This window comes from Ranitomeya imitator, chromosome 5 (genome assembly GCF_032444005.1).
Source record: "Ranitomeya imitator isolate aRanImi1 chromosome 5, aRanImi1.pri, whole genome shotgun sequence".
Taxonomy (NCBI): Eukaryota; Metazoa; Chordata; class Amphibia; order Anura; family Dendrobatidae; genus Ranitomeya; species Ranitomeya imitator.
The window spans coordinates 481,847,304-481,874,758 of record NC_091286.1 but is presented as its reverse complement, the minus strand read 5'-3'; the positions used below and the strand labels follow the sequence as shown (position 1 = coordinate 481,874,758).

The 27,455-nt window shown below is 43.2% G+C and overlaps 1 protein-coding gene across 2 annotated transcripts in view; it reads right to left on the bottom strand.

The window, feature by feature from the left end:
- ZBBX (zinc finger B-box domain containing) overlaps window positions 1–27,455 on the bottom strand; it is a 357,196-nt gene that overhangs the window by 198,479 nt on the left and 131,262 nt on the right. For both annotated transcript variants that reach the window (XM_069727388.1, XM_069727390.1), the window contains exons 9-10: window positions 13,012–13,173; window positions 3,604–3,754 (exon numbers count right to left, since the gene is read on the bottom strand). In XM_069727388.1, the coding sequence (XP_069583489.1) occupies window positions 3,604–3,754; window positions 13,012–13,173 (313 nt within the window). The remainder of the gene's footprint in view (window positions 1–3,603; window positions 3,755–13,011; window positions 13,174–27,455) is intronic.

The window sequence follows — 27,455 nt, the reverse complement described above, 5'->3', positions numbered from 1 at the left end:
GTCTAATATTTAAATTTGTTTGGCGATCTGAAACATTTAAGCGTGACAAACATACAAAATAATAGGAAATCAGGAAGGGGGCAAATATCTTTTCACACAACTGTATGTATATTGTGTGTGTATATACAGCTCTGGCAAAAATTAAGAGACCACCACATCAAAACTCTTTCATGAGCAGCCCAATCTCCAGACATGAACCCCATTGAAAACCTCTGGAATGTAATCAAGAGGATGATGGATAGTCACAAGCCATCAAACAAACAGGCTGACTGCGCCTGTACGGCCGCGCTGCTCAACATCCCGCCCCACAGTGTGAATAAATCAGAAGACACTGCGGGGCAGGATCTCTGGCAGCGCGGCCGCACAGGCGCAGTCAGCAAGACATCAAATGATGTCAGAAGACAGGCAGCGCTAACTGCGCATGCCCAAGGCATAAGATAGCAGCGCAGGCGCCGGGACAATTGAAAACGCTGAGGAGGCGGCGCCAAGAGGACATGAGTGATGGCAGTGCTGCGTTTGCATTAGGGGGGGAAAGGCCTGCCCCTAGGACTATTTCAAGGTATTTTGGACAAATTGCAAAATCGATTATTTCTGCAGTTACAGCACCAAGAACTAAAAGAGCCACCTTGTCAGAATGCAGCAGTAGTGCTGCACAAGATGGCTCTTTTAGTTACAAACGCCTGGGGGGGGTGACAGGTTTCCTTTAATGTGAAAACTCAAATAATACATTTTCATCTTTCTATGAAAATCGTTTCAACTTCAGAGAAAACATTTTGGTACCAGATGGATTATGTTTCCAGGTATCAAGACATTAATGGGGCTAAATCTAATATCTTGAATGTTACCAACAACTACATTGCACAGCTTTTCTGCAGCACATGACAAATATTGTAAGTACAGTATATTCTGAATTTGCTTTGTTAGTCTAAAGCTTTCGCATCCCAGTGCAGTTAAAACATAAAGCGAAAACAGAGTCTGTTTGCTGGCAAGCGAGTCTTCAGATGCAAAATATGTAATTAGTGAAAAAATAAATGCAAAATGCTAATGTACAAACCTTTGATGATGAAGAATCATCTGAATTGCAAAGAAATGTTAGATGTTGTATGGTATATGGATTAAAAAGAATAAAAACATGCTCGCTTTTCCTCAGTGGGCTGAAGAATAAGAAGTCAAGTTTCATAAGAATGATATGAAGAAAGTGTCATGCGTCTTTTAAATGGGTCTGTTCTCCACAAGGATAAGTAACACAAAGGAACGCTATAGAGATTCTTGCAACAGGTGCTTAAAATTGAGGCAGCCATAAATGATTCTATTTTGTGACAACTAGAGTACTTTAACTTTTCAGAGTAGAAAATGTACACAAAATATAATAGACATATGGAAGAAACACAGAAACAAAATACTGTAAATGCTGAAAAAATTAAGCGGAGATTCATCGGACCAATTAAAGAAACCTTTGTAGGGCAGGTAAAGAGAAACCATATCTAAACCATGGGAATCCAATTTCTGTATATAATTTAGTTATATTCTCCAAAGTACAAATTAATAATCTACTTCTGCAAGGTTGTCTGCCCCCCAGCTCCTTCTGCATGGTGCAATGATGACCATGATTCCTTCTGAAGCCATAGATATCTGATTATCAGACTTAGTTGTACTGTGTCACATCATTGCTTTAGTTTCTGCTTCAGTTGGGCGCACATATTTGGTCTGAGCTATAAACCCCCCATGTGCCCACAATAGAAAAGCATTCAACCTATAATAGATAGCATAAAAATACAATAAAACTGTTAGGAATACCTGCAGTGGACGCAATCGTCCTCCTCCACTTTCCAAACAGCTCCGCCGACCTGTCTGTGCTGGGGGCAGAGCTAGTGATGGTTCGACTGCACACGGTGGTGAGCGATATGGGAACAAGGGATACATTGCTTCCCACTGGTTTCACGGCCTGGGAGACATGGGATGCTGTGTCTCCTGGTTAACAGGCATTGCAGGATGCTGCCTTGCATGCTGTTAGCCAATGGTGGGAATGACTGGGAGGAATGCATCATCTGATTGTTGTCTTCGGATTTGGGCTGGCTATTTAAAGCTTGCCCCTATCCAGCTATATTTATTCAGCTATGTTCCCTTGTGAAGGTGTATGGTGAGTGCTTCCTGGTTGAGCTCCGGTCGCGTCTCAGTAGTTGCTAATAGTCGTTATTGGTTCTTTTCTATCAGCTTATTGTCTTAGGGTTTCGGTTTGGTTTTCATTTTGTTTTTCTGCTAGCTTTGAATTTACTCTTGTACCTGATTCCACATCATCCGCGTCACCAGACACCAGCAGTCTTGGAAAGGCTCTGTAAAGCCCCCTACTCTTCCGGCCCTTAAGGATTTGCCTATAAATGGTGGCCTGTACAAAGTGCATCTGTAACTTCATTTTTGCTGGTCTGATGCGAGCCGCTACAGGGTAGTTATTCCTGCACATAACTAAAACCAAGTAATGAAATCAAAACAGAATTTTTAGACTTTGAGTTCAGCCCTTGTTTAAGAAATTTTTTTTTTTCAATGGTTTCAGTATATTATATTGCAAGTAACAGAAAGAAAAGATAATCTTTTATTTCAGGTTTAATTTTTTTAAATCACAGACTTGCTCTATCCAAAAATAACAAATGCCCCGTCACTCTAGCACTGTCCCTCTGCTGCAGCGGTCCTTGTTAACATAGTTGCTGGGTAAAGTCACGGTTACAACCTGTAGCCACTGCAGTCACTGTACTCAGGGGAGATGTCAAAGTAGAAAATATATGAAAGCTGAGCCCAGAGATTGGTAGCAGCGGTCACAAACTGTTGTTGAGACATTACTGCCACAACCATGCTAACAAAGACCAGGAGCAGTAGAGAAGCAGTGCTAGAGCAGCAGATGTTAATGGTTTTTTTTAATTTTTAAATAGAGCAAGTGAGATCCCTAAAAAGTCAAACCCCTTTAAGATCTCTCTGAGTGACAATGGTGAGGGCAAGGAATTTCAGCAAATATAAAACATATACCGTAATGCTTATCACTGTGCAATTTCAATTAGGCCTCCAAATTATGTGAGTAAAGTAGACATGGCCTTCAACATTTTTGAGTCTGGCAATACACGTTAGATACATGTATGACAAACACAGGTTTGTTCGAGAGCTGTCCCTTACAAATCCCTCATACCCATGAACATTCAGGTTCAGAGTAAGCAGCTACAAGCTTTTCTCATGCAGAAACAAGTACCCAATCCTTCTCATGACAAAGTCAGGGGGCCCCAATACATACAGATGGTTTGCTATGCTTTGTTTTCCTTGTAGCATGTGATGACCTTCCACACCATAGCACCACTAATGTAAAAATTATACCACATGGACACTTTTTCTAAATTGAAAATAAAAAAGCCTCCTGTTATGTTAATCCTGCTTTATTTTTCTGCATCTGTAAGATATTTGAGTTTATTAATACATTCATTGCGTGGGAGTTTGATAGTTGGCCGCGTTTGCTTAGGTCTCGGTTCTCGCTCTTCAGTTTACATCATCTTTAAAAACATCTGAATATCCCAATAAAGCACAAACAAATAAGTACAGAAACAGCAATAAATGCTGTGCTACCTGCTTCATTGACATGTCGTGATTTATTCTTGGCCTCATTTCTCCATTCCAATAAAGCTTCATTAAAATATTTTGCGGATTCCTCTTCATTAAAAGTTCCATGCAGTAGAGATCCGGGTAAATATTCTTGCCTTGGCTCGGAGATAAAAAACTGTTGAAGAATTTGTAAAGATATTATTTTGTATCTTGCAGCACTATATGGTCTTCTAAAAGAAGGCCAAGCAACACCAAAAACACAGTGTGATCTGATCAATTTCATTACCAATAAAATAATGTATCAATAAAAATGTAAAGTACAATGCAAAAGCTTAAGTCAAGTTTGTAAAAACAATGCTACAATGAATGCTTTCAAAAATATAGTTGTTAATAGTTGATTTTTATCAATTAACAGAATGCAAAGAAAGAGATGTAAATGATAACAATATTTTGTGTCACTGCCCTTTGCCTTCAAAACGGCATCAAATCTTCTATTGACACTTTCACAGTTTTTGAAGAAACTCGACAAGAAAGTTGTCATAAACATCCAGGAGAACTAGCCACAGATCTCCCTTGAATGTAGACTTGTGCAAATCCTTCTGTCTCTTCATGTTATCCCAGACATAATCAATGATGTTGCCATCAAGACTATGTAGAGCCAGAACATCACTTCTACGATTCCTTCTTGATGTTGAAGATAGTTCTTAATGATATTGGCAAAACCACTTCTGTTAAGACTTCTGTAGCTGGGTCCCACTAGTTGCTGCCAGTTGTGAGCTGATGACAATACTGGACATCTTCCAATTACAAAGAGAAGTAAGCATACAGTGCCTTTCATTTGCTGCCGACCAATGCGTCTACTTCAATGTCAGCCATTTTTCGGCGTCCTCAAAGCTGTTCTCAATGATGAAACACACAGTCAGATACTTATCTACCACACAATACCATGAGAGGGGAATCTAATTGGTTCCAAACCTGTACTGCAACAGGACAACAACCACAAACACACAAACAATGTGATTCAGAACTAACTACAGCATAAAGAAGAACAAGGAGTATTAGATGCGATAACACGGTCCCCACAGAGCCTGATCTCAACATCATCGAGTCTGACTGGGATTACACGAAGAGACATGAGCCAACTATTAATACTTCTATTTCAGGAAGTATTCTTACTTAACAACATTTTTTCCATGCCTGCCTAAAACTTTTCCAAAGTAATGTGCACAGTATATACAATATTAGAAAGGTGTGGGCACATATTATGTCATACGCTTTTTAAATTAGACTTAGTGTTCTCCATTGTGTTTACCAAGCCTATAAATCAGCATACAGAAAAAAATAATTTCAATTTTCTTGTTCTGCCCTGCTCCTAGATGTGGCGCATTGCTGACCAGAAATAGGTGATGACAAACCTGTGCGAGCAGCGGGGTCTGAGGTCACTGCCTGAAGAACTCTGGGGTCTGCAGCTACTTTACTGCTCAGTAACCAATGAGCACTTCCCTTCTCTGCCAAGGATAGCACTCACTGGTTATTAGAGGCCCCTATCAGTGGTAGACTCTGTGACAGGAACTTGTATTAACCAATGAGCACTTTCCTTCACTGCCAAGGATAGCACTCACTGGTTATTAGAGGCCCCTATCAGTGGTAGACTCTGTGACAGGAACTTGTATTAACCAATGAGCGATCTTCCTCGTAGTAACACACAGCACTCATGGGCTATTGAGTGGCTCCTATCACACAGTCATATCCCTGTTCGTGTGACAGGAGCTTCTGCAGTGAAGCTACTTCTAATTGTCTGGGTTCCCATCCAATGCGGCTGTAGAGGCAGAAAGATGTTCCTTCTCATGTAGGGCACAGTGAAAGTCGTTTCCTTTGTCCCCCATCTCTGAATGCGGGGCAGAGCTTTACAAATGGTGGGGGTGGAGTTTAATTGGGCACCGAGGGGGAAGCTTGGTGAACATGTATACGTTTGACCACGGGTGCTAAATGACCGCCAATTGACTAAACGCAGGCCAGTTGGCTTTAATTTAACAGCTTGTTGAAAAAGGCTGATAACACTTCCATGTGCACTACACCGATTGTGTGTGCAGAGAACATTGTATGATCGGCAGCACATCACCTGGTTACACAGGACAATGTGCGGCCATCATCAGTGATTTTTATGTAAGCTTATACTGAACGTGACAGCTGATACATGCTGCAAGATCCATGGGCAGCATGTATCAGGCACTGGCTGTATGAACACAGCCATGTATGAATGACTTTAAAATGCTGCTGTGTTTCAGAGAAAACTATACTTCAAAAGCTGTTGATCCACACTGGAGACTAGATGGGCAGGCAGGTTCCCGACAGCTTCTCCATGCCCGCCAGCCAGGATTGGCAGGTCTCTGTGCACATGTGTATAGTCTGTAGGCACTCTGTCACTCAAAATAATGACAGTGGATAATGTGCAAGTTCTTACAATACCCCTATATTTCCATGTAGGTGACTAGTCACAAGGCATGTAACAGGCTTTTGCATACTTGTGATCATGGGCGGACTAGTATATCTCTCTATTCTCTTCTATTGAAAGTAGCCAAAGGAGACAAGTTGGCATGTGACCGCAAGTTTGAAAACCCTATACATGCCATCGGTGACCAACTACAGGCACAGGGAACATAAGGAAACTGTGATAGTGTAAACACTGTCACTATTCATCAAACCATACTTTAGACCAAACCCTTTAAAATTAATTTTATCTGACCAACGTGTGTGGTGTTTGTGCTACATGTGCCTGATGTATGAGTTCTGCATGTGTCAGATATACTGCATGTATGTAAATGAGTGGTGTGTGTGATGTATGTGTATGATCTATTATGTGAGTAGTAAGTGTGCCGTATGTGTCTGATATGTTTGTTGCATGTGTCGGATATATGTGTGCTGCATGTGTCTGATGTGTGAGCAGTGTGTGTGCTGCATGTGTCTGATGTGTGAGCAGTGTGTGTGCTGTATGTGTCTGATATGAGCAGCGTGTATGCTGTATGTGTCTGATGTTTGAGCAGTGTGTGTGCAGCATGTGTCTGATGTGTGAGCAGTGTGTGTCTGATGTGAGCAGTGTGTGCTGCATGTGTCTGATATTTGAGCAGTGTGTGTGCTGCATGTGTCTGATATGTGAGTAGTGTGTGAGCTGCATGTGTCTGATATGAGCAGTGTGTGTGCTGTATGTGTCTGATATGAGCAGTGTGTGTGCTGTATGTGTCTGATGTTTGAGCAGTGTGTGTGCAGCATGTGTCTGATGTGTGAGCAGTCTGTGTGCAGCATGTGTCTGATGTGTGAGCAGTGTGTGTCTGATGTGAGCAGTGTGTGTGCTGCATGTGTCTGGTATGTGAGCAGTGTGTGTGCTGCATGTGTCTGATATGAGCAGTGTGTGTGCTGTATGTGTCTGATATGTAAGCAGTGTGTGTGCTGTATGTGTCTGATATGAGCAGTGTGTGTGCTGTATGTGTCTGATGTTTGAGCAGTGTATGTGCAGCATGTGTCTGATGTGTGAGCAGTCTGTGTGCAGCATGTGTCTGATGTGTGAGCAGTGTGTGTCTGATGTGAGCAGTGTGTGTGCTGTATGTGTCTGATATGTAAGCAGTGTGTGTGCTGTATGTGTCTGATATGAGCAGTGTGTGTGCTGTATGTGTCTGATGTGTGAGCAGTGTATGTGCAGCATGTGTCTGATGTGTGAGCAGTGTGTGTGTTGCATGTGTCTGATGTGTGAACAGTGTGTGTCTGATGTGAGCAGTGTGTGTATTGCATGTGTCTGATATGTGAGCAGTGTGTGTGCTGCATGTGTCTGATGTGTGAGCAGTGTGTGTGCGGCATGTGTCTGATGTTTGAGCAGTGTGTATGCAGCATGTGTCTGATGTGTGAGCAGTGTGTGTGTGCTGCATGTGTCTGATGTGTGAGCAGTGTGTGTCTGATGTGAGCAGTGTGTGTGCTGTATGTGTCTGATATGAGCAGTGTGTGTGCAGCATGTGTCTGATGTGTGAGCAGTGTGTGTGCAGCATGTGTCTGATATGTGAGCAGTGTGTGTGCTGCATGTGTCTGATGTGTGAGCAATGTGTGTGCTGCATGTGTCTGATGTATGAGCAGTGTGTGTCTGATGTGAGCAGTGTGTGTGCTGCATGTGTCTGATATGAGCAGTGTGTGTGCAACATGTGTCTGATGTGTGAGCAGTGTGTGTGCTGCATGTGTCTGATATGTGAGCAGTGTGTGCTTCATGTGTCTGATGTGTCAGCAGTGTGTGTGCTGCATGTGTCTGATATGAGCAGTGTGTGTGCAGCATGTGTCTGATGTGTGAGCAGTGTGTGTGCTGCATGTGTCTGATATGTGAGCAGTGTGTGTGCTGCATGTGTCTGATGTGTCAGCAGTCTGTGTGCAGCATGTGTCTGATGTGTGAGCAGTGTGTGTCTGATATGAGCAGTGTATGTGCAGCATGTGTCTGATGTGCGATCAGTGTGTGTGCTGCAAGTGTCTGATGTGTGAGCAGTGTGTGTCTGATGTGAGCAGTGTGTGTATTGCATGTGTCTGATATGTGAGCAGTGTGTGTGCTGCATGTGTCTGATGTGTGAGCAGTGTCTGTGCCGCATGTGTCTGATGTTTGAGCAGTGTGTGTGCAGCATGTGTCTGATGTGTGAGCAGTGTGTGTGTGCTGCATGTGTCTGATGTGTGAGCAGTGTGTGTCTGATGTGAGCAGTGTGTGTGCTGTATGTGTCTGATATGAGCAGTGTGTGCAGCATGTGTCTGATGTGTGAGCAGTGTGTGTGCAGCATGTGTCTGATATGTGAGCAGTGTGTGTGCTGCATGTGTCTGATGTGTCAGCAGTCTGTGTGCAGCATGTGTCTGATGTGTGAGCAGTGTGTGTCTGATATGAGCAGTGCGTGTGCTGTATGTGTCTGATATGAGCAGTGTCTGTGCAGCATGTGTCTGATGTGCGAGCAGTGTGTGTGCTGCATTTGTCTGATGTGTGAGCAGTGTGTGTCTGATGTGAGCAGTGTGTGTATTGCATGTGTCTGATATGTGAGCAGTGTGTGTGCTGCATGTGTCTGATGTGTGAGCAGTGTGTGTTCGGCATGTGTCTGATGTTTGAGCAGTGTGTGTGCAGCATGTGTCTGATGTGTGAGCAGTGTGTGTGTGCAGCATGTGTCTGATGTGTGAGCAGTGTGTGTCTGATGTGAGCAGTGTGTGTGCTGTATGTGTCTGATATGAGCAGTGTGTGCAGCATGTGTCTGATGTGTGAGCAGTGTGTGTGCAGCATGTGTCAGATATGTGAGCAGTGTGTGTGCGGCATGTGTCTGATGTTTGAGCAGTGTGTATGCAGTATGTGTCTGATATGAGCAGTGTGTGCAGCATGTGTCTGATGTGTGAGCAGTGTGTGTGCAGCATGTGTCTGATATGTGAGCAGTGTGTGTGCAGCATGTGTCTGATGTGTGAGCAGTGTGTGTGCTGTATGTGTCTGATGTATGAGCAATGTGTGTCTGATGTGAGCAGTGTGTGTGCTGCATGTGTCTGATATGAGCAGTGTGTGTGCAGCATGTGTCTGATGTGTGAGCAGTGTGTGTGCAGCATGTGTCAGATATGTGAGCAGTGTGTGTGCTGCATGTGTCTGATATGAGCAGTGTGTGTGCTGTATGTGTCTGATGTGTGAGCAGTGTATGTGCAGCATGTGTCTGATGTGTGAGCAGTGTGTGTGCAGCATGTGTCTGATATGTGAGCAGTGTGTGTGCTGCATGTGTCTGATATGAGCAGTGTGTGTGCTGTATGCGTCTGATGTGTGAGCAGTGTATGTGCAGCATGTGTCTGATGTGTGAGCAGTGTGTGTGCAGCATGTGTCTGATATGTGAGCAGTGTGTGTGCTGCATGTGTCTGATGTGTGAGCAGTGTGTGTGCGGCATGTGTCTGATGTTTGAGCAGTGTGTATGCAGCATGTGTCTGATGTGTGAGCAGTGTGTGTGTGCTGCATGTGTCTGATGTGTGAGCAGTGTGTGTCTGATGTGAGCAGTGTGTGTGCTGTATGTGTCTGATATGAGCAGTGTGTGCAGCATGTGTCTGATGTGTGAGCAGTGAGTGTGCAGCATGTGTCTGATATGTGAGCAGTGTGTGTGCTGCATGTGTCTGATGTGTGAGCAGTGTGTGTGCTGCATGTGTCTGATGTATGAGCAATGTGTGTCTGATGTGAGCAGTGTGTGTGCTGCATGTGTCTGATATGAGCAGTGTGTGTGCAGCATGTGTCTGATGTGTGAGCAGTGTGTGTGCTGCATGTGTCTGATATGTGAGCAGTGTGTGCTTCATGTGTCTGATGTGTCAGCAGTGTGTGTGCTGCATGTGTCTGATATGAGCAGTGTGTGTGCAGCATGTGTCTGATGTGTGAGCAGTGTGTGTGCTGCATGTGTCTGATATGTGAGCAGTGTGTGTGCTGCATGTGTCTGATGTGTCAGCAGTCTGTGTGCAGCATGTGTCTGATGTGTGAGCAGTGTGTGTCTGATATGAGCAGTGTGTGTGCTGTATGTGTCTGATATGAGCAGTGTATGTGCAGCATGTGTCTGATGTGCGAGCAGTGTGTGTGCTGCATGTGTCTGATGTGTGAGCAGTGTGTGTCTGATGTGAGCAGTGTGTGTATTGCATGTGTCTGATATGTGAGCAGTGTGTGTGCTGCATGTGTCTGATGTGTGAGCAGTGTGTGTGCCGCATGTGTCTGATGTTTGAGCACTGTGTGTGCAGCATGTGTCTGATGTGTGAGCAGTGTGTGTGTGCTGCATGTGTCTGATGTGTGAGCAGTGTGTGTCTGATGTGAGCAGTGTGTGTGCTGTATGTGTCTGATATGTAAGCAGTGTGTGTGCTGTATGTGTCTGATATGAGCAGTGTGTGTGCTGTATGTGTCTGATGTGTGAGCAGTGTGTGTGCTGCATGTGTCTGATGTGTCAGCAGTGTGTGTGCTGCATGTGTCTGATATGAGCAGTGTGTGTGCTGCATGTGTCTGATATGTGAGCAGTGTGTGTGCTGCATGTGTCTGACGTGTCAGCAGTCTGTGTGCAGCATGTGTCTGATGTGTGAGCAGTGTGTGTCTGATATGAGCAGTGTGTGTATTGCATGTGTCTGATATGTGAGCAGTGTGTGTGCTGCATGTGTCTGATGTGTGAGCAGTGTGTGTGCTGCATGTGTCTGATGTTTGAGCAGTGTGTGTGCAGCATGTGTCTGATGTGTGAGCAGTGTGTGTGCTGCATGTGTCTGATGTGTGAGCAGTGTGTGTCTGATGTGAGCAGTGTGTGTATTGCATGTGTCTGATATGTGAGCAGTGTGTGTGCTGCATGTGTCTGATGTGTGAGCAGTGTGTGTGCTGCATGTGTCTGATGTTTGAGCAGTGTGTGTGCAGCATGTGTCTGATGTGTGAGCAGTGTGTGTGTGCTGCATGTGTCTGATGTGTGAGCAGTGTGTGTCTGATGTGAGCAGTGTGTGTGCTGCATGTGTCTGATATGTGAGCAGTGTGTGTGCTGCATGTGTCTGATGTGTGAGCAGTGTGTGTGCTGTATGTGTCTGATATGAGCAGTGTGTGTGCAGCATGTGTCTGATGTGTGAGCAGTGTGTGTGCAGCATGTGTCTGATATGTGAGCAGTGTGTGTGATGCATGTGTCTGATGTGTGAGCAATGTGTGTGCTGCATGTGTCTGATGTATGAGCAGTGTGTGTCTGATGTGAGCAGTGTGTGTGCTGCATGTGTCTGATATGAGCAGTGTGTGTGCATGTGTCTGATGTGTGAGCAGTGTGTGTGCTGCATGTGTCTGATATGTGAGCAGTGTGTGTTGTGTACTGCATGTGTCTGATGTGTCAGCAGTGTGTGTGCTGCATGTGTCTGATGTGTGAGCAGTGTGTGTCTGATGTGAGCAGTGTGTGTATTGCATGTGTCTGATATGTGAGCAGTGTGTGTGCTGCATGTGTCTGATGTGTGAGCAGTGTGTGTGCTGCATGTGTCTGATGTTTGAGCAGTGTGTGTGCAGCATGTGTCTGATGTGTGAGCAGTGTGTGTGTGCTGCATGTGTCTGATGTGTGAGCAGTGTGTGTCTGATGTGAGCAGTGTGTGTGCTGCATGTGTCTGATATGTGAGCAGTGTGTGTGCTGCATGTGTCTGATGTGTGAGCAGTGTGTGTGCTGTATGTGTCTGATATGAGCAGTGTGTGTGCAGCATGTGTCTGATGTGTGAGCAGTGTGTGTGCAGCATGTGTCTGATATGTGAGCAGTGTGTGTGATGCATGTGTCTGATGTGTGAGCAATGTGTGTGCTGCATGTGTCTGATGTATGAGCAGTGTGTGTCTGATGTGAGCAGTGTGTGTGCTGCATGTGTCTGATATGAGCAGTGTGTGTGCATGTGTCTGATGTGTGAGCAGTGTGTGTGCTGCATGTGTCTGATATGTGAGCAGTGTGTGTTGTGTACTGCATGTGTCTGATGTGTCAGCAGTGTGTGTGCTGCATGTGTCTGATGTGTGAGCAGTGTGTGTCTGATGTGAGCAGTGTGTGTGCTGTATGTGTCTGATGTGAGCAGTGTGTGTCTGATGTGAGCAGTGTGTGTGCTGCATGTGTCTGATGTGAGCAGTGTGTGTGCTGCATGTGTCTGATATGTGAGTAGTGTGTGTGCTGCATGTGTCTGATATGAGCAGTGTGTGTGCTGCATGTGTCTGATATGTGAGCAGTGTGTGTGCTGCATGTGTCTGATGTATGAGCAGTGTGTGTCTGATGTGAGCAGTGTGTGTGCTGCATGTGTCTGATATGAGCAGTGTGTGTGCTGCATGTGTCTGATGTGTCAGCAGTGTGTGTGCTGCATGTGTCTGATGTGTGAGCAGTGTGTGTCTGATGTCAGCAGTGTGTGTGCTGCATGTGTCTGATGTGTGAGCAGTGTGTGTTTGATGTGAGCAGTGTGTGTGCTGCATGTGTCTGATGTGAGCAGTGTGTGTGCTGCATGTGTCTGATATGTGAGCAGTGTGTGTGCTGCATGTGTCTGATGTGTCAGCAGTGTGTGTGCTGCATGTGTCTGATGTGTCAGCAGTGTGTGTGCTGCATGTGTCTGATGTGTGAGCAGTGTGTGTTGATGTGTCAGCAGTGTGTGTGCTGCATGTGTCTGATGTGTGAGCAGTGTGTGTCTGATGTGAGCAGTGTGTGTCTGATGTGAGCAGTGTGTGTGCTGCATGTACCTGATATGTGAGCAGTGTGTGTGCTGCATGTGTCTGATATGTGAGCAGTGTGTGTGCTGCATGTGTCTGATACACTACTCGTATGCAAATACTGCAGTGGAATTTCTGGATCCTTTCTATTACACATCACTCTGAACTGTGCACTACTTCTCGGTATTCGAGCATAAAGTAATCGTGTATTATTGGTACTTAGCACCTTCGTACCAGGAACAAACACCAACCTTTCCGCTGTCTCTTTGCGTTTCCTTAATGGAAGAGATTCCGGTTGAGTTTATCCTGCCAATAATCTCTTTGTCTTTTATAGGTTTTCCACTTGTCTCATCAACATTCAGTTCTTTCTTGAAAGCATGTGAAATATCTAATTTACCATCTTGAGATTTCTCCTGCAAATATGAAATATTAGAAGTAAACTGAATTACTAAACAATTTCGCCGCTGACACAAATGCATGAAATTAGCAACCCACCGGCTCCCAGTATGTTGCGCAGATATTTCCAGTGGACATTTCACTTTTGCCTTACTTCCTATGCATGTTACATTTCTTGTGGAATGTTCAGCGCTTCTCTCGTTATTTAAAAAATATGGAAATTGGCATAGAAGAAGTGTACTTAAGGAAACGACTAAAGACGAGTACAGCTGTTTTTTTTTCTTCGGCAATAGTCTCTTCGGCAGTTTGGAGTGCATTTATCTTACAAATCCGCAGTATAAAAGGTCCCGTTAAGTCCAGGCTAGGCTTAAATTGGGAAGCAATGCGCAGTTCCAACAGATTTTTGACATGTTTTATTTTTATGGCATCGAGCTTCGCATGTGTTGGCATTTGTAGTTCAATTAAGTTAAAAACTAAAGCTTGCGCTGCGTCATTTAAGATGCTCTTTTATATGGTATGCAGGTGTAGCTGAGGAGGCTGTTACTTATGTAAGACTGCACATTTACGACGTTCATTTCCATACTAAACAAGACATCTCTCTTCTTAATATCAAACTAACCGCAAGGTAAGGGGAAACGGTAGAAATATTATCTAAAATCTATCAAAAGAGAAACGATTGAGTGCATGCATAGAAAGAAGGGCTTTGATTCCTCGCTGCCAGATTTCTTTTTGTCCTCGACTGTCAAGACAGAAATTAATGATCAATGCAGGCGGTGTGTCTCAAAGTTCGCTCTGCGGAAGTTTTTGCAACAAAGGAAACTTATTTTGGCACAAATGATAATTAAAACCTAGCGTGCTTTACTTGCGTGGTTGACAGCCTCAACAGGGACCAGTCATTTGAGAATTTCAAGGTGTACACAAAATCCTACATACCATGGGAGGTTACATAACTTCAACCAAGATTAAGGTCTTGTTATGTCTGTTCCTTGACAACAGTTACAAAATCCATGAAACTTTAGTCATGTTTTCCTACTGTTGACCAGAACATTTCTGAATCTCGTCATGTTCTATTTTCCTAACCAGCTTATTCAGAGAAGCTTCAGTGGGGCAGCATGAGACGTGTTCTACTTCAACAGATTTACACTGAGCAGATGATCAGCCCTCGACACGGGAAGGATCAATTTTATTGCTGAGACAACCAGGCAATAAAGATCATTGTCTGCAAGATCATTCTTATTATTTTTGGCCAAGATTTATGGCCTGGTTTGGACATTTTAGACCATTGATTTGCGGATTTCTATTTCTTGGAGCTTTAGTATACTAAGCGAGCCATCCAAGGTTCTTCACTCATTGTAGGAGACCTTATTTATAAGCTTCTGAGGTACAGTATTATTAGTACAGGCGCATTAGCCTTTGCTTTGTATGTATTTGCCTACATTTCACCGATTTTACTGTGCACTTTGAAAGAAGAAAAGCAGATATAATAAAGTGGAAAGGACTTTTAGTGGCATAAGGTTTTATAGTTAAACCTTGGAAAACTGCTTTCTATGTTTAGGTTCTTTATGCTGGAATAGAAAATTGCACTGCATTTTACAAAATCCATGCAAATAGTGAAAATGGGCTGGAAACTGAATTAATTTGCTATTACCCCGTGTCCAAGTAAGACCATAAACATGAACACTAAGCAAAAAGGCCTATATCTCTGGAACCGTATGGAGGAAAAAAAGGGAAAAAACTGACCACACAGGGGAGGAATTGAGACAAAATATGAGTAAACACCTGATGTGGACCTGATGAGAGGTCCTCTTTCAAGGGGTTGTCCACTACTTTTCATTATGTTAAAAATGGGAACATATTGACCATAAAACAAAAAGGAAAAAGCACTCTTCAGCCAGAAGCCTTTTCATCTTTGGTGCTCCTACCAGTGTACCCACCTGAGTTGTCAACTTCTTTTGTCACGGTGCACCAGATGACCTCTGCAGTCAATCAGTGGCTACAGCAGTCGCATTCCATCCAAGTGTCTCTTTTGGTTCTGACAGAACATGACTGCTGCAGCCAAGCACTGGCTGCAAGACACCAGCAACAGTACCAAAAAGGGACAGGGGTCGGAGAGGTGAGCATATGTTTTATATTATATATATATATATATATATATATATATATATATATATATAATAAGAAAAAAAGGGAACAGCACAACTTAAGTACTTATCTTCGGGTGCAAGGCCCCAGGCAACCAGTCCAACGATTGCACCAAATTCACATAGAAAAAAAGAGGCAGCACTCCATAATAAAGTGAAAAAAAGTGGAAGGTTTTAATCAACCCACATAGCCGGGCGACGTTTCAGCTCCATCTGAGCCTTTCTCAAGCTTGAGAAAGGCTCAGATGGAGCTGAAACGTCGCCCGGCTATGTGGGTTGATTAAAACCTTCCACTTTTTTTCACTTTATTATGGAGTGCTGCCTCTTTTTTTCTATGTATATATATATATATATATATATATATATATACAATGGGGCAAAAAAGTATTTAGTCAGTCAGCAATAGTGCAAGTTCCCCCACTTAAAAAGATGAGAGGCGTCTGTAATTTACATCATAGGTAGACCTCAACTATGGGAGACAAACTGAGAAAAAAAAATCCAGAAAATCACATTGTCTGTTTTTTTAACATTTTATTTGCATATTATGGTGGAAAATAAGTATTTGGTCAGAAACAAAATTTCATCTCAATACTTTGTAATATATCCTTTGTTAGCAATGACAGAGGTCAAACGTTTTCTGTAAGTCTTCACAAGGTTGCCACACACTGTTGTTGGTATGTTGGCCCATTCCTCCATGCAGATCTCCTCTAGAGCAGTGATGTTTTTGGCTTTTCGCTTGGCAACACGGACTTTCAACTCCCTCCAAAGGTTTTCTATAGGGTTGAGATCTGGAGACTGGCTAGGTCACTCCAGGACCTTGAAATGCTTCTTACGAAGCCACTCCTTCGTTGCCCTGGCGGTGTGCTTTGGATCATTATCATGTTGAAAGACCCAGCCACGTTTCATCTTCAATGCCCTTGCTGATTGAAGGAGGTTTGCACTCAAAATCTCACGATACATAGCCCCATTCATTCTTTCATGTACCCGGATCAGTCGTCCTGGCCCCTTTGCAGAGAAACAGCCCCAAAGCATGATGTTTCCACCACCATGCTTTACAGTAGGTATGGTGTTTGATGGATGCAACTCAGTATTCTTTTTCCTCCAAACACGACAAGTTGTGTTTCTACCAAACAGTTCCAGTTTGGTTTCATCAGACCATAGGACATTCTCCCAAAACTCCTCTGGATCATCCAAATGCTCTCCAGCAAACTTCAGACGGGCTCAGACATGTACTGGCTTAAGCAGTGGGACACGTCTGGCACTGCAGGATCTGAGTCCATGGTGGCGTAGTGTGTTACTTATGGTAGGCCTTGTTACATTGGTCCCAGCTCTCTGCAGTTCATTCACTAGGTCCCCCCGCGTGGTTCTGGGATTTTTGCTCACCGTTCTTGTGATCATTCTGACCCCACGGGGTGGGATTTTGCGTGGAGCCCCAGATCGAGGGAGATTATCAGTGGTCTTGTATGTCTTCCATTTTCTAATTATTGCTCCCACTGTTGATTTTTTCACTCCAAGCTGGTTGGCTATTGCAGATTCAGTCTTCCCAGCCTGGTGCAGGGCTACAATTTTGTTTCTGGTGTCCTTTGACAGCTCTTTGGTCTTCACCATAGTGGAGTTTGGAGTCAGACTGTTTGAGGGTGTGCACAGGTGTCTTTTTATACTGATAACAAGTTTAAACAGGTGCCATTACTACAGGTAATGAGTGGAGGAAAGAGGAGAATCTTAAAGAAGAAGTTACAGGTCTGTGAGAGCCAGAAATCTTGATTGTTTGTTTCTGACCAAATACTTATTTTCCACCATAATATGCAAATAAAATGATAAAAAAACAGAAAATGTGATTTTCTGGATTTTTTTTTCTGAGTTTGTCTCCCATAGTTGAGGTCTACCTATGATGTAAATTACAGACGCCTCTCATCTTTTTAAGTGGTGGAACTTGCACTATTGCTGACTGACTAAATACTTTTTTGCCCCACTGTATATATATATATATATATATATATATATATATATATATATATATATATATATATATATATATATATATATATATATATATATGTATATATATATATATATATATATATATATATATATACTAGATGGTGGCTCGATTCTAAGATTCTAACGCATCGGGTATTCTAGAATATGCATGTCCACGTAGTATATTGCCCAGCCACGTAGTATATTGCCCAGTCACGTAGTATGTTGCCCAGTCATGTAGTATATTGCCCAGTCATGTAGTATGTTGCCCAGTCATGTAGTATATTGCCCAGTCACATAGTGTATTGCCCAGCCACGTAGTATATTTACCAGCCACATAGTATATTGCCCAGTCACGTAGTATATTGCCCAGCCACGTAGTATATTGCGCAGCCACGTAGTATATTGCCCAGTTACGTAGTATATTGCCCAGTCACGTAGTATGTTGCCCAGTCATGTAGTATATTGCCCAGTCACATAGTGTATTGCCCAGCCACGTAGTATATTGCCCAGCCATGTAGTATATTGCCCAGCCACGTAGTATATTGCCCAGTCACGTAGTATATTGCCCAGTCACATAGTATATTGCCCAGCCACGTAGTATATTGCCCACTTACGTAGTATATTGCCCTGTGGCGTAGTATTTTGCCCAGTGACGTAGTATACAGCACAGAGCCACGTAGTAAATTGCACAGCGACGTAGTATATTGCCCTGCCACGTAGTATATTGCCCTGCCATGTAGTATATTGCCCAGCCACGTAGTATATTGCCCAACCACGTAGTATATTGCCCAGTGACGTAGTATATTTCCCAGTGACGTAGTATACAGCACAGAGCCACATAGTATATTGCCCAGTGACGTAGTATATTGCCCAGCCACATAGTATATTGCCCAGATATGTAGTATATTGTCCAGTCACGTAGTATACAGCACAGAGCCACATAGTATATTGCCCAGCTACGTAGTATATTGCCCATCCACGTATGTCACAGGTTAAAAAATAAAAAATAAACATATACTCACCTTCCAAGGGCCACTTGTAGTTCGATCACATGACCGTGACGTCATGGCAGGTCCTTCTCGCGCAGGCGCACAGGGCCTGTGATAACGTCGCGATCACATGACCGTGACGTCATGGCAGGTCCTTCTCGCGCAGGACCTGTGATAATGTCGCGGTCACATGATCGTGACGTCATGGCAGGTCCTTCTCGTGCAGGTGCCTGTGATGACGTCGCGGTCACATGACCGTGGCGTCATGGCAGATCCTTCTCCCATACCACCGGAACCTGCCGCTTGCATGGAGCGGTCACCGGAGCGTAGCGAGGAGCGGGAAAGGCGGCGGAAGGTGAGTATATAATGATTTTTTTTAAAATTATTTTTAACATTACATGTTTTTACTATTGACGCTGCATAGCCAGCATCAATAGTAAAAACGTGGTCACACAGGGTTAATAGCAGCAGTAACGGAGTGCGTTACCCGCAGCATAACGCGGTCAGTTACCGCCGGCATTAACCCTGCGTGAGCGGTGACCGGGAGGGGAGTATGCGGGCGCCGGGCACTGACTGCGGGGAGTAAGGAGCGGCCATTTTCTTCCAGACTGTGCCCGTCGCTGATTGGTCGTGGCAATGGTCCATGGGCGTTTTGCCACGACCAATCAGCGACTTGGATTCCATGACAGACAGAGGCCATGACCAATGAATATTCGTGACAGAAAGAAGGACAGACAAACGGAAGTGACCCTTAGACAATTATATAGTATATATATACAGTCATGGGCAAAAGTATTGACACCCCTGCAATTCTGTCAGATAATACTCATTTTCTTCCTGAAAATGATTGCAAACACGAATTATTTGGTATTATTATCTTCATTTAATTTGTCCTAAATGAAAAAAACACAAAAGAGAATGAAGCAAAAAGCAAAACTTTGATCATTTCACACAAAACTCAAAAAATGGGCCAGACAAAAGTATTGGCACCCTCAGCCTAATACTTGGTTGCACAACTTTTAGCCAAAATAACTGCGACCAACCGCTTCCGGTAACCATCAATGAGTTTCTTACAATGCTCCGCTGGAATTTTAGACCATTCTTCTTTGGCAAACTGCTCCAGGTCCCTGATATTTGAAGGGTGCCTTCTCCAAACTGCCATTTTTAGATCTCTCCACAGGTGTTCTATGGGATTCAGGTCTGGACTCATTGCTGGCCACCTTAGAAGTCTCCAGTGCTTTCTCTTAAACCATTTTATAGTGCTTTTTGAAGTGTGTTTCGGGTCATTGTCCTGCTGGAAGACCCATGACCTCTGAGGGAGACCCAGCTTTCTCACACTGGGCCCTACATTATGCTGCAAAATTTGTTGGCAGTCTTCAGACTTCATAATGCCATGCACACAGTCAAGCAGTCCAGTGCCAGAGGCAGCAAAGCAACCCCAAAACATCAGGGAACCTCCGCCATGTTTGACTGTAGGGACCGTGTTATTTTCTTTGAATGCCTCTTTTTTTTCTCCTGTAAACTCTATGTTGATGCCTTTGCCCAAAAAGCTCTACTTTTGTCTCATCTGACCAGAGAACATTCTTCCAAAACGTTTTAGTCTTTTTCAGGTAAGTTTTGGCAAACTCCAGCCTGGCTTTTTTATGTCTCGGGGTAAGAAGTGGGGTCTTCCTGGGTATCCTACCATACAGTCCCTTTTCATTCAGACACCGACGGATAGTACGGGTTGACACTGTTGTACCCTCGGACTGCAGGGCAGCTTGAACTTGTTTGGATGTTAGTCGAGGTTCTTTATCCAACATCCGCACAATCTTGTGTTGAAATCTCTTGTCAATTTTTCTTTTCCGTCCACATCTAGGGAGGTTAGCCACAGTGACATGGGCTTTAAACTTCTTGATGACACTGCGCACGGTAGACACAGGAACATTCAGGTCTTTGGAGATGACTTGCAGCCTTGAGATTGCTCATGCTTCCTCACAATTTGGTTTCTCAAGTCCTCAGACAGTTCTTTGGTCTTCTTTCTTTCCTCCATGCTCAATGTGGTACACACAAGTACACAGGACAGCGGTTGAGTCAGCTTTAATCCATGTCAACTGGCTGCAAGTGTGATTTAGTTATTGCCAACACCTGTTAGGTGCCACAGGTAAGTTACCGGTGTGTTAATTACACAAATTAAAGAAGCATCACATGATTTTTCGAACAGTGCCAATACTTTTGTCCACCCCCTTTTTTTATGTTTGGTGTGGATATATATCCAATTTGGCTTTAGGACAATTCTTTTTGTGGTTTTTCATTTAAGACAAATTACCGTATATACTCGAGTATAAGCCGAGATTTTCAGCCCATTTTTTTGGGCTGAAAGTCCCCCTCTTGGCTTACACTCGAGTCATATACCGGGAGGTCAGCAGGGGAGGGGGAGCGGGGGCTGTGTAATTATACTTACCAGCTCCCGGCGCGGTCCCTGCAGTCCCTGGCTTCCCCGGCGCTGCAGATTCTTCCTGTACTGAGTGGTCACATGGCACCGCTCATTACAGAAATGAATATGCGGCTCCACCTCCCATAGGGGTGGAGCCGCATATTCATTGCTGTAAATGAGCGGTAACTGTGACCGCTCCATACAGGAAGAAGATGCAGCGCCGGGAAAGCCAGGGACTGCAGGGACCGCACCAGGAGCAGGTAAGTATACGGGGAGCGCAGCGCTGCGCGATATTTACCTGCTCCTCGCTCTGGTGCGGCTCCGTCTGCAGCATCCTCTAGCAGTGACGCTCAGTTCAGAGGGCGCGGTGATGTAGTCAGTGCGCGCCCTCTGCTGAGTGTCAGTGCTGGAGACGGAGCCGCACGAGGGGCAGGTAAATATTGAAAGCGCCGGCGTCCTGAGCGAAGAGAGGTGAGTATGTGATTTTTTTTTTATTGCAGCAGCAGCATTATATATGGCACAGCTTTATAAGGAGCATCCATGGGGCAATAATGAACGGTGCAGAACATTATATATGGCACAGCTTTATAAGGAGCATCTATGGGGCCATAATGAACGGTGCAGAGCATTCTATATGGGGCATAGCTTTCTATGGAGCATCTATGGGGCCATAATGAACGGTGCAGAGCATTCTGCACAGCTTTTTATGGAGCAATAATGAACGGTGCAGAGCATTCTATATGGGGCACAGCTTTCTATGGAGCATCTATGGGGCCATAATGAACGGTGCAGAGCATTATATATGGCACAGCTTTCTATGGAGCATCTATGGGGCCATAATGAACGGTGCAGAGCATTCTATATGGCACAGCTTTTTATGGAGCATCTATGGGGCAATAATGAACAGTATGGAGCATCTATTTTTATTTTTGAAATTCACCGGTAGCTGCTGCATTTCCTACCCTAGGCTTATACTCGAGTCAATACATTTTCCCAGTTTTTTTGGCAAAATTAGGGGGGTCGGCTTATACTCGGGTCGGCTTATACTCGAGTATATACGGTAAATGAAGATAATAATACCAAATATTTAGTGTTTGCAATCATTTTCAGGAAGAAGTATTATCTGACAGAATTGCAGGGATGTCAATACTTTTGGCCATGACTGTATATATATATATATATATATATATATATATATTTTTTTTTTTTTTTCATTTTAAGACCATGCAAAACATTACAGCAAGGGATTCAGCTCCCTGTCGAGCAAAAGGAGAATACCTAATGGCAACCTACACCACTCCGTCATTACATTTACCAGGAATACTAAATAATATTTCTGATACAGCAAAGACCATACATGCTATAGAATCAATACAGTAAAATTAATGTAAAAAAATTGCTGTTCATGTATTCACATAAGTTATACTTAAATAAAACTTGTTGGTCTCATCCTAAGTTTTGAATACAGAATATGCAGCGTGGCTGATCTTTCCGCTATGCCTGGTCCATTGCCACACTAGATCACGGTGGAGAAACTGGCTTACAGTAAGGACTTGTGGCTTTGCTAGATGGGACTCTGCTTACAATGCAGGGCAGCCGCCAATCCTCACAACTCCATTACACACTTCTCTAGAGAAGGCAGTTTGCATGTTATTGATACCAAATAAAGAGGCGTAATGCTGAAAACGCCAAAGGAAAAGAAACCGCTTGTAAGACAGCATTTAACAGTGATGAAATTCCCTTACCGATACAGCAATGGAATTAAAAGGTTACTGTTAAACGGACACTTTTAGATAACTCGTCCCATTACAGTCCGTTTTCTGTCACCAATTAGGAGTCCTGACGGTGGCAGCAACCAATTTCTTGTCTATGATAAAAAATAACTTTTCCAAAGAGTTGGTACAGAACAATGTTCTTCAACTGGGTCATACACTTCCGAAAACAATACAAATGAACCACTGCAATAATTCTAACATCATGCCAGAATCAGTTTAGGATTTAGCTAAATCTAAGCACTAAGCCAGAATATTAACTGGGAAGCTTCTTAAAAAAAATCACTTTGGATTAACATTTCTTAGTTTAATTAGAACAATTTTAAAAGAATGCAATTGACTCTAAATTTATTTTTTAATCCAGGCATTAGAATAAGAAACACTTTCCTTCTATATATCTTATTTGCTACATTACAGCTATTTGCATCTCGTTGCTTTAATTAAATGGATTGGAAATCACTATATCATGTGTCTGGATAATTGCAGAAATGGATTTTGAATTATTCTAACAGTGTGATATTGCAAATACGAAGAATAAATATATGTACAATTACGTAGAAAAAAATGCATTTCTTATTTAAAGAGCATGTTACATAAAGCAGTAAAATTGTGGTCTGTGTGATGTATTGGATAATTACAAAAGCAGAAAAAACTTTACAAAAATTACAGGATTTATACAAGAGAATAAGGCATCAGTTCTTCTAAAGGGAACGGTTTGGTTTACAGAACCTCTTTGTCATGGATAAAAAGCATCCAGTGAATATACATCTCTCACTGGAATTACGCAGCTGTTGTACAATGCACAGACAAGATGGCTCTTAGCAGTAGATCACCTCTTAGGATAATAGAGGAGGACCTCGAGTGAGGGAACGGCTCTTTTAAGTACGTTTTCCTAGCAATACATAAGCCTAGGGGCTCTTTACATAAGAGTGTCTCAATCCCTTAGTACGTCCTAAAGAGCAGATTTATTGTGTCAAACACTGGATCGGTCAGACCACCGCTTTCAGGGACGGCTTCGCCCAGAATTTTTTTTTTATTGCTCATTTGCTTGCTAAAGGCAAAGATAATCAACTTCCTAAATAGTCTTTATTAATAAAGCACCATTTTGGTGCTGCTGCATAGCATCTGTAAGTCACTTCTCTCACAGAGTGCTGTACAAAAATGTTACAATGAATGAAAAATGAGGAATCGCTCAGGCTACGTTCACATTAGCGTTATGCGTGTTTGCGTCGGGTTTGCGTCGGGCGAAGCACCGGCGACGCATGCGTCATGCGCCCCTATATTTAACATGGGGGACGCATGCGTCTTTTTGTGCTGCGTTGTGCGACGCATGCGTTTTTTTTGCCGCAAGCGTCGGGCCAAGAAAACGCAACAAGTTGCATTTTTCTTGCGTCCAAATTTCGGCAAAAAACGACGCATGCGTCGCAAAACGCAGCGTTTTTGCGTGCGTTTTGTTGCATTTTTATTTGCGTTGTGCATTGCGTCGCGGACGCAGCGGCGCACAACGCAAACGTGAACATAGCCTACAGGCATTGCAAGTTGCGTCAGTGAGTCCAGTGCTGAATCACCCATGTTGCTTGCCCTACTTTATTCAAAATGTTTGCTTGCTGGTTTATTGCATGCTACAGTTGTGCTGAAAAGTTTACACACCCTGGCAGAATTTTTGCTTTCTTGCCTTTTTTCAGAGAATATGAAAGTTGAAGATGAAATGACCTCTAAAAGGCCTAAAGTTAAGGATGACACATTACCTTTGTATTTTAGGCAAAAAAGAAAAAAATTATATACATACACAGCTCTGCCAAAAATTAAGAGACCACTGCAAAATGTTCAGTTTGTCTGATTTTTCTCTTTATAGGTTTATTTTTGAGTAAAATGTTAACTGTTCATTTAGTCTATAAACTTCTGACAACATGTCTCCGAATTTCCAAGCAATAATGTTTGTATTTTTTTTCTGACAAAGAAAAATGGTCAAAATTTAAAAAAACAGTGCTTGTAGACCTCAAGTAATGCAAAGAAAACAAGTTGATAATCATTTAGAAACAACAATACTAATGATTTAACTCAGAAAGAGTTCAGAAATCAATATTTTGTGGAATAACCATGATTTTTAATCACAGTTTTCATGCGCCTTGGCACACTTTCCACCAGTCTATCACACAGCTCCTGATGCAAAAATGTCAGCATTTCTTCTTTGTTTGATGGCTTGTGACTATCCATCATCCTCTTGATTTTGATGTGGTGGTCTCTTAATTTTTGCCAGAGCTGTATATGTATATATATATATATATATATATATATATATATATATATATATATATATATGTATTTTAAAAACAACAAAGAAGGAAATGGGCCGATGCAGAAGTTTAAGCACCTATGGAGAAGATTTGTGTGGTCAGATAACTTTGACCAAGGTTTTAGACCTTAATTAGCTTGTTCACTATCATTGTTAGGAAAGGCCAAGTGGTGCAAATTTCCCAGAGGGATGCCGCGCGTGCGCACATGGAGATCTCGGCGGCCATTTTCCTGAAGCCAAGTTTGCATCTCGGCTGCAGGAAAATGGCCGCCGCGATCGCCATCTGCGCACGCGCGGCATCCCACGGCCATTTTCCTGAAGACCCGGGAAGCCGGGAAGAACCATCTGCGCACGCACGGCCTCACAAAGATGGCCGAGCCCACCGATAAACGGCTGAATAGCGCAGATTGCGCTATTTTTCTTCAAGCTGCGCAGTGGATTGGCCAGTTGGACATGCGCACACCACTACGCCACCAACGGAGATCTGGGGGAGAAACAGCGCTGTCACCACGCCCATATGACCTGACCAGCGTGAGTGACAGCCCAAAACGGCGATTTTACAAAGGTATTTCGGCAGCATAGGTGGGGAATAAAGGCTCACAAAATACACTAATGTAAAGCACAGCTCTGCCCCTATTTAACAGTATTTTTAGCTCATCTTGAAAAAACGGGGTGACAGGTTCCCTTTAATAAAAAAACAGCCTTCTCTAACCTTGTGCTCAAAAACAGCAGCCATGGGTTCTAAGAAGCTGCCTAGCTCTCTGAAAATGAAAATGGTGGAGGCCCACAAAGCAGAAGGCTGTATGAAGATAATAAAGCATTTTCAAGTTGTCCGTTCCTCATTTCAAAATGTAATTAAGACATAGCAATTAACAGGAATAGTGGAAGTCAAGATAAAAGTCAGTGAGAATTGATTGTAAGATTGCTAGAGAGATAAATCTGAACCCCCGCTTGAATGCAAAAGACCTTCAGGAAGATTTAGCAAACTCTGAAGTTGTGGTACATTTTTCTTAGTTCAGAGACACCTGCACAAATATGGCCTTCATGGAAGAGACATCAGAAGAAAACCTCTCCTACATCCTCATCAGAAATATTATTATTATTCATTTCTATAGCGCCAGTTATTCCGTAAGGCTTTACATGTGAAAAAAGGGGCATACATAGACAAGTACAATCAATGTGAGCAATATAATGCACACACAAGTACAGAAGGAGAAGAAGGAGAGAGGACCCTGCCCGCGAGAGCTCACAGTCTACAGGGGATGGGTGAGGATACAGTAGGAAAGGGAAATATGCAAAAAAACATCTAAACAAGTCTGATACATTTAAGAAACAAGTCCTGTATATCAATAAGGCTAAAATAGAACTCTTTGGCCACAAAGATCAAAGATGTGTGGAGAAAAAATGGTACAGAATTTCAGGAAAACAACTCCTCACCCTCCTTTAACCCCTTAATCCCATATGACGTACTATCCCGTCGAGTTGGGGTGGGCCTTAATTCCCACCGACGGGATAGTACGTCATAGGCGATCGGCCGCGCTCACGGGGGGAGCGCGGCCGATCGCGGCCAGGTGTCAACTGACTATCGCAGCTGACATCCGGCACTATGTGCCAGGAGTGGTCACGGACCGCTCCCGGCACATTAATCCCCGGCACACCCTGATCAAACATGATCGCGGTGTGCTGGCGGTACAGGAAAGCATCGCGCAGGGAGGGGGCTCCCTGCGTGCTTCCCTGAGACGATCGGTAAAAGGTGATGTGCTCACCTTGTACCGAGCGTCTTCTTCCTGCAGTCCCCGGATCCAAAATGGCCGCAGGGCTGCATCCGGGTCCTGCAGGGAGTACTTCCGGGTCAGGAGCAGGCTGCAGCTGCAGCTCTGTAAGCCTGCAGCGATCAGTGAGATCGCCGATCTCACAGAGTGCTATGCAAACTGTGAGATCGGCAATCTGTGATGTCCCCCCTGGGACAAAGTAAAAAAGTTAAAAAAAAATTTCCACATGTGTAAAAAAAAAAAAAAAAAATACTAAATAAATAAAAAAAAAAATATTATTCCCATAAATACATTTCTTTATCAAAAAAAAAAAAAAAAACAATAAAAGTACACATATTTAGTATCGCCGCGTCCGTAACGACCCATCCTATAAAACTGTCCCACTAGTTAACCCCTTCAGTAAACACCGTAAGAAAAAAAAAAAAAAGCCAAAAAACAACGCTTTATTATCATACCGCCGAACAAAAAGTGGAATAACACGCCATCAAAAAGACGGATGTAAATAACCATGGTATTGCTGAAAACGTCATCTTGTCCCGCAAAAAACGAGCCACCACAAAGCATAATAAGCAAAAAAATAAAAAAGTTATAGTCCTGAGAATAAAGCGATGCCAAAATAATTATTTTTTCTATAAAATAGCTTTTATCGTATAAAAGCGCCAAAACATAAAAAAAATGATATAAATGAGATATCGCTGTAATCGTACTGACCCGACGAATAAAACTGCTTTATCAATTTTACCAAACGCGGAACGGTATAAACGCCTCCCCCAAAAGAAATTCATGAATAGCTGGTTTTTGGTCATTCTGCCTCACAAAAATCGGAATAAAAAGTGATCAAAAACGGTCACGTGTCCAAAAATGATACCAATAAAAACGTCAACTCGTCCCGCAAAAAACAAGACCTCAGATGACTCTGTGGACCAAAAT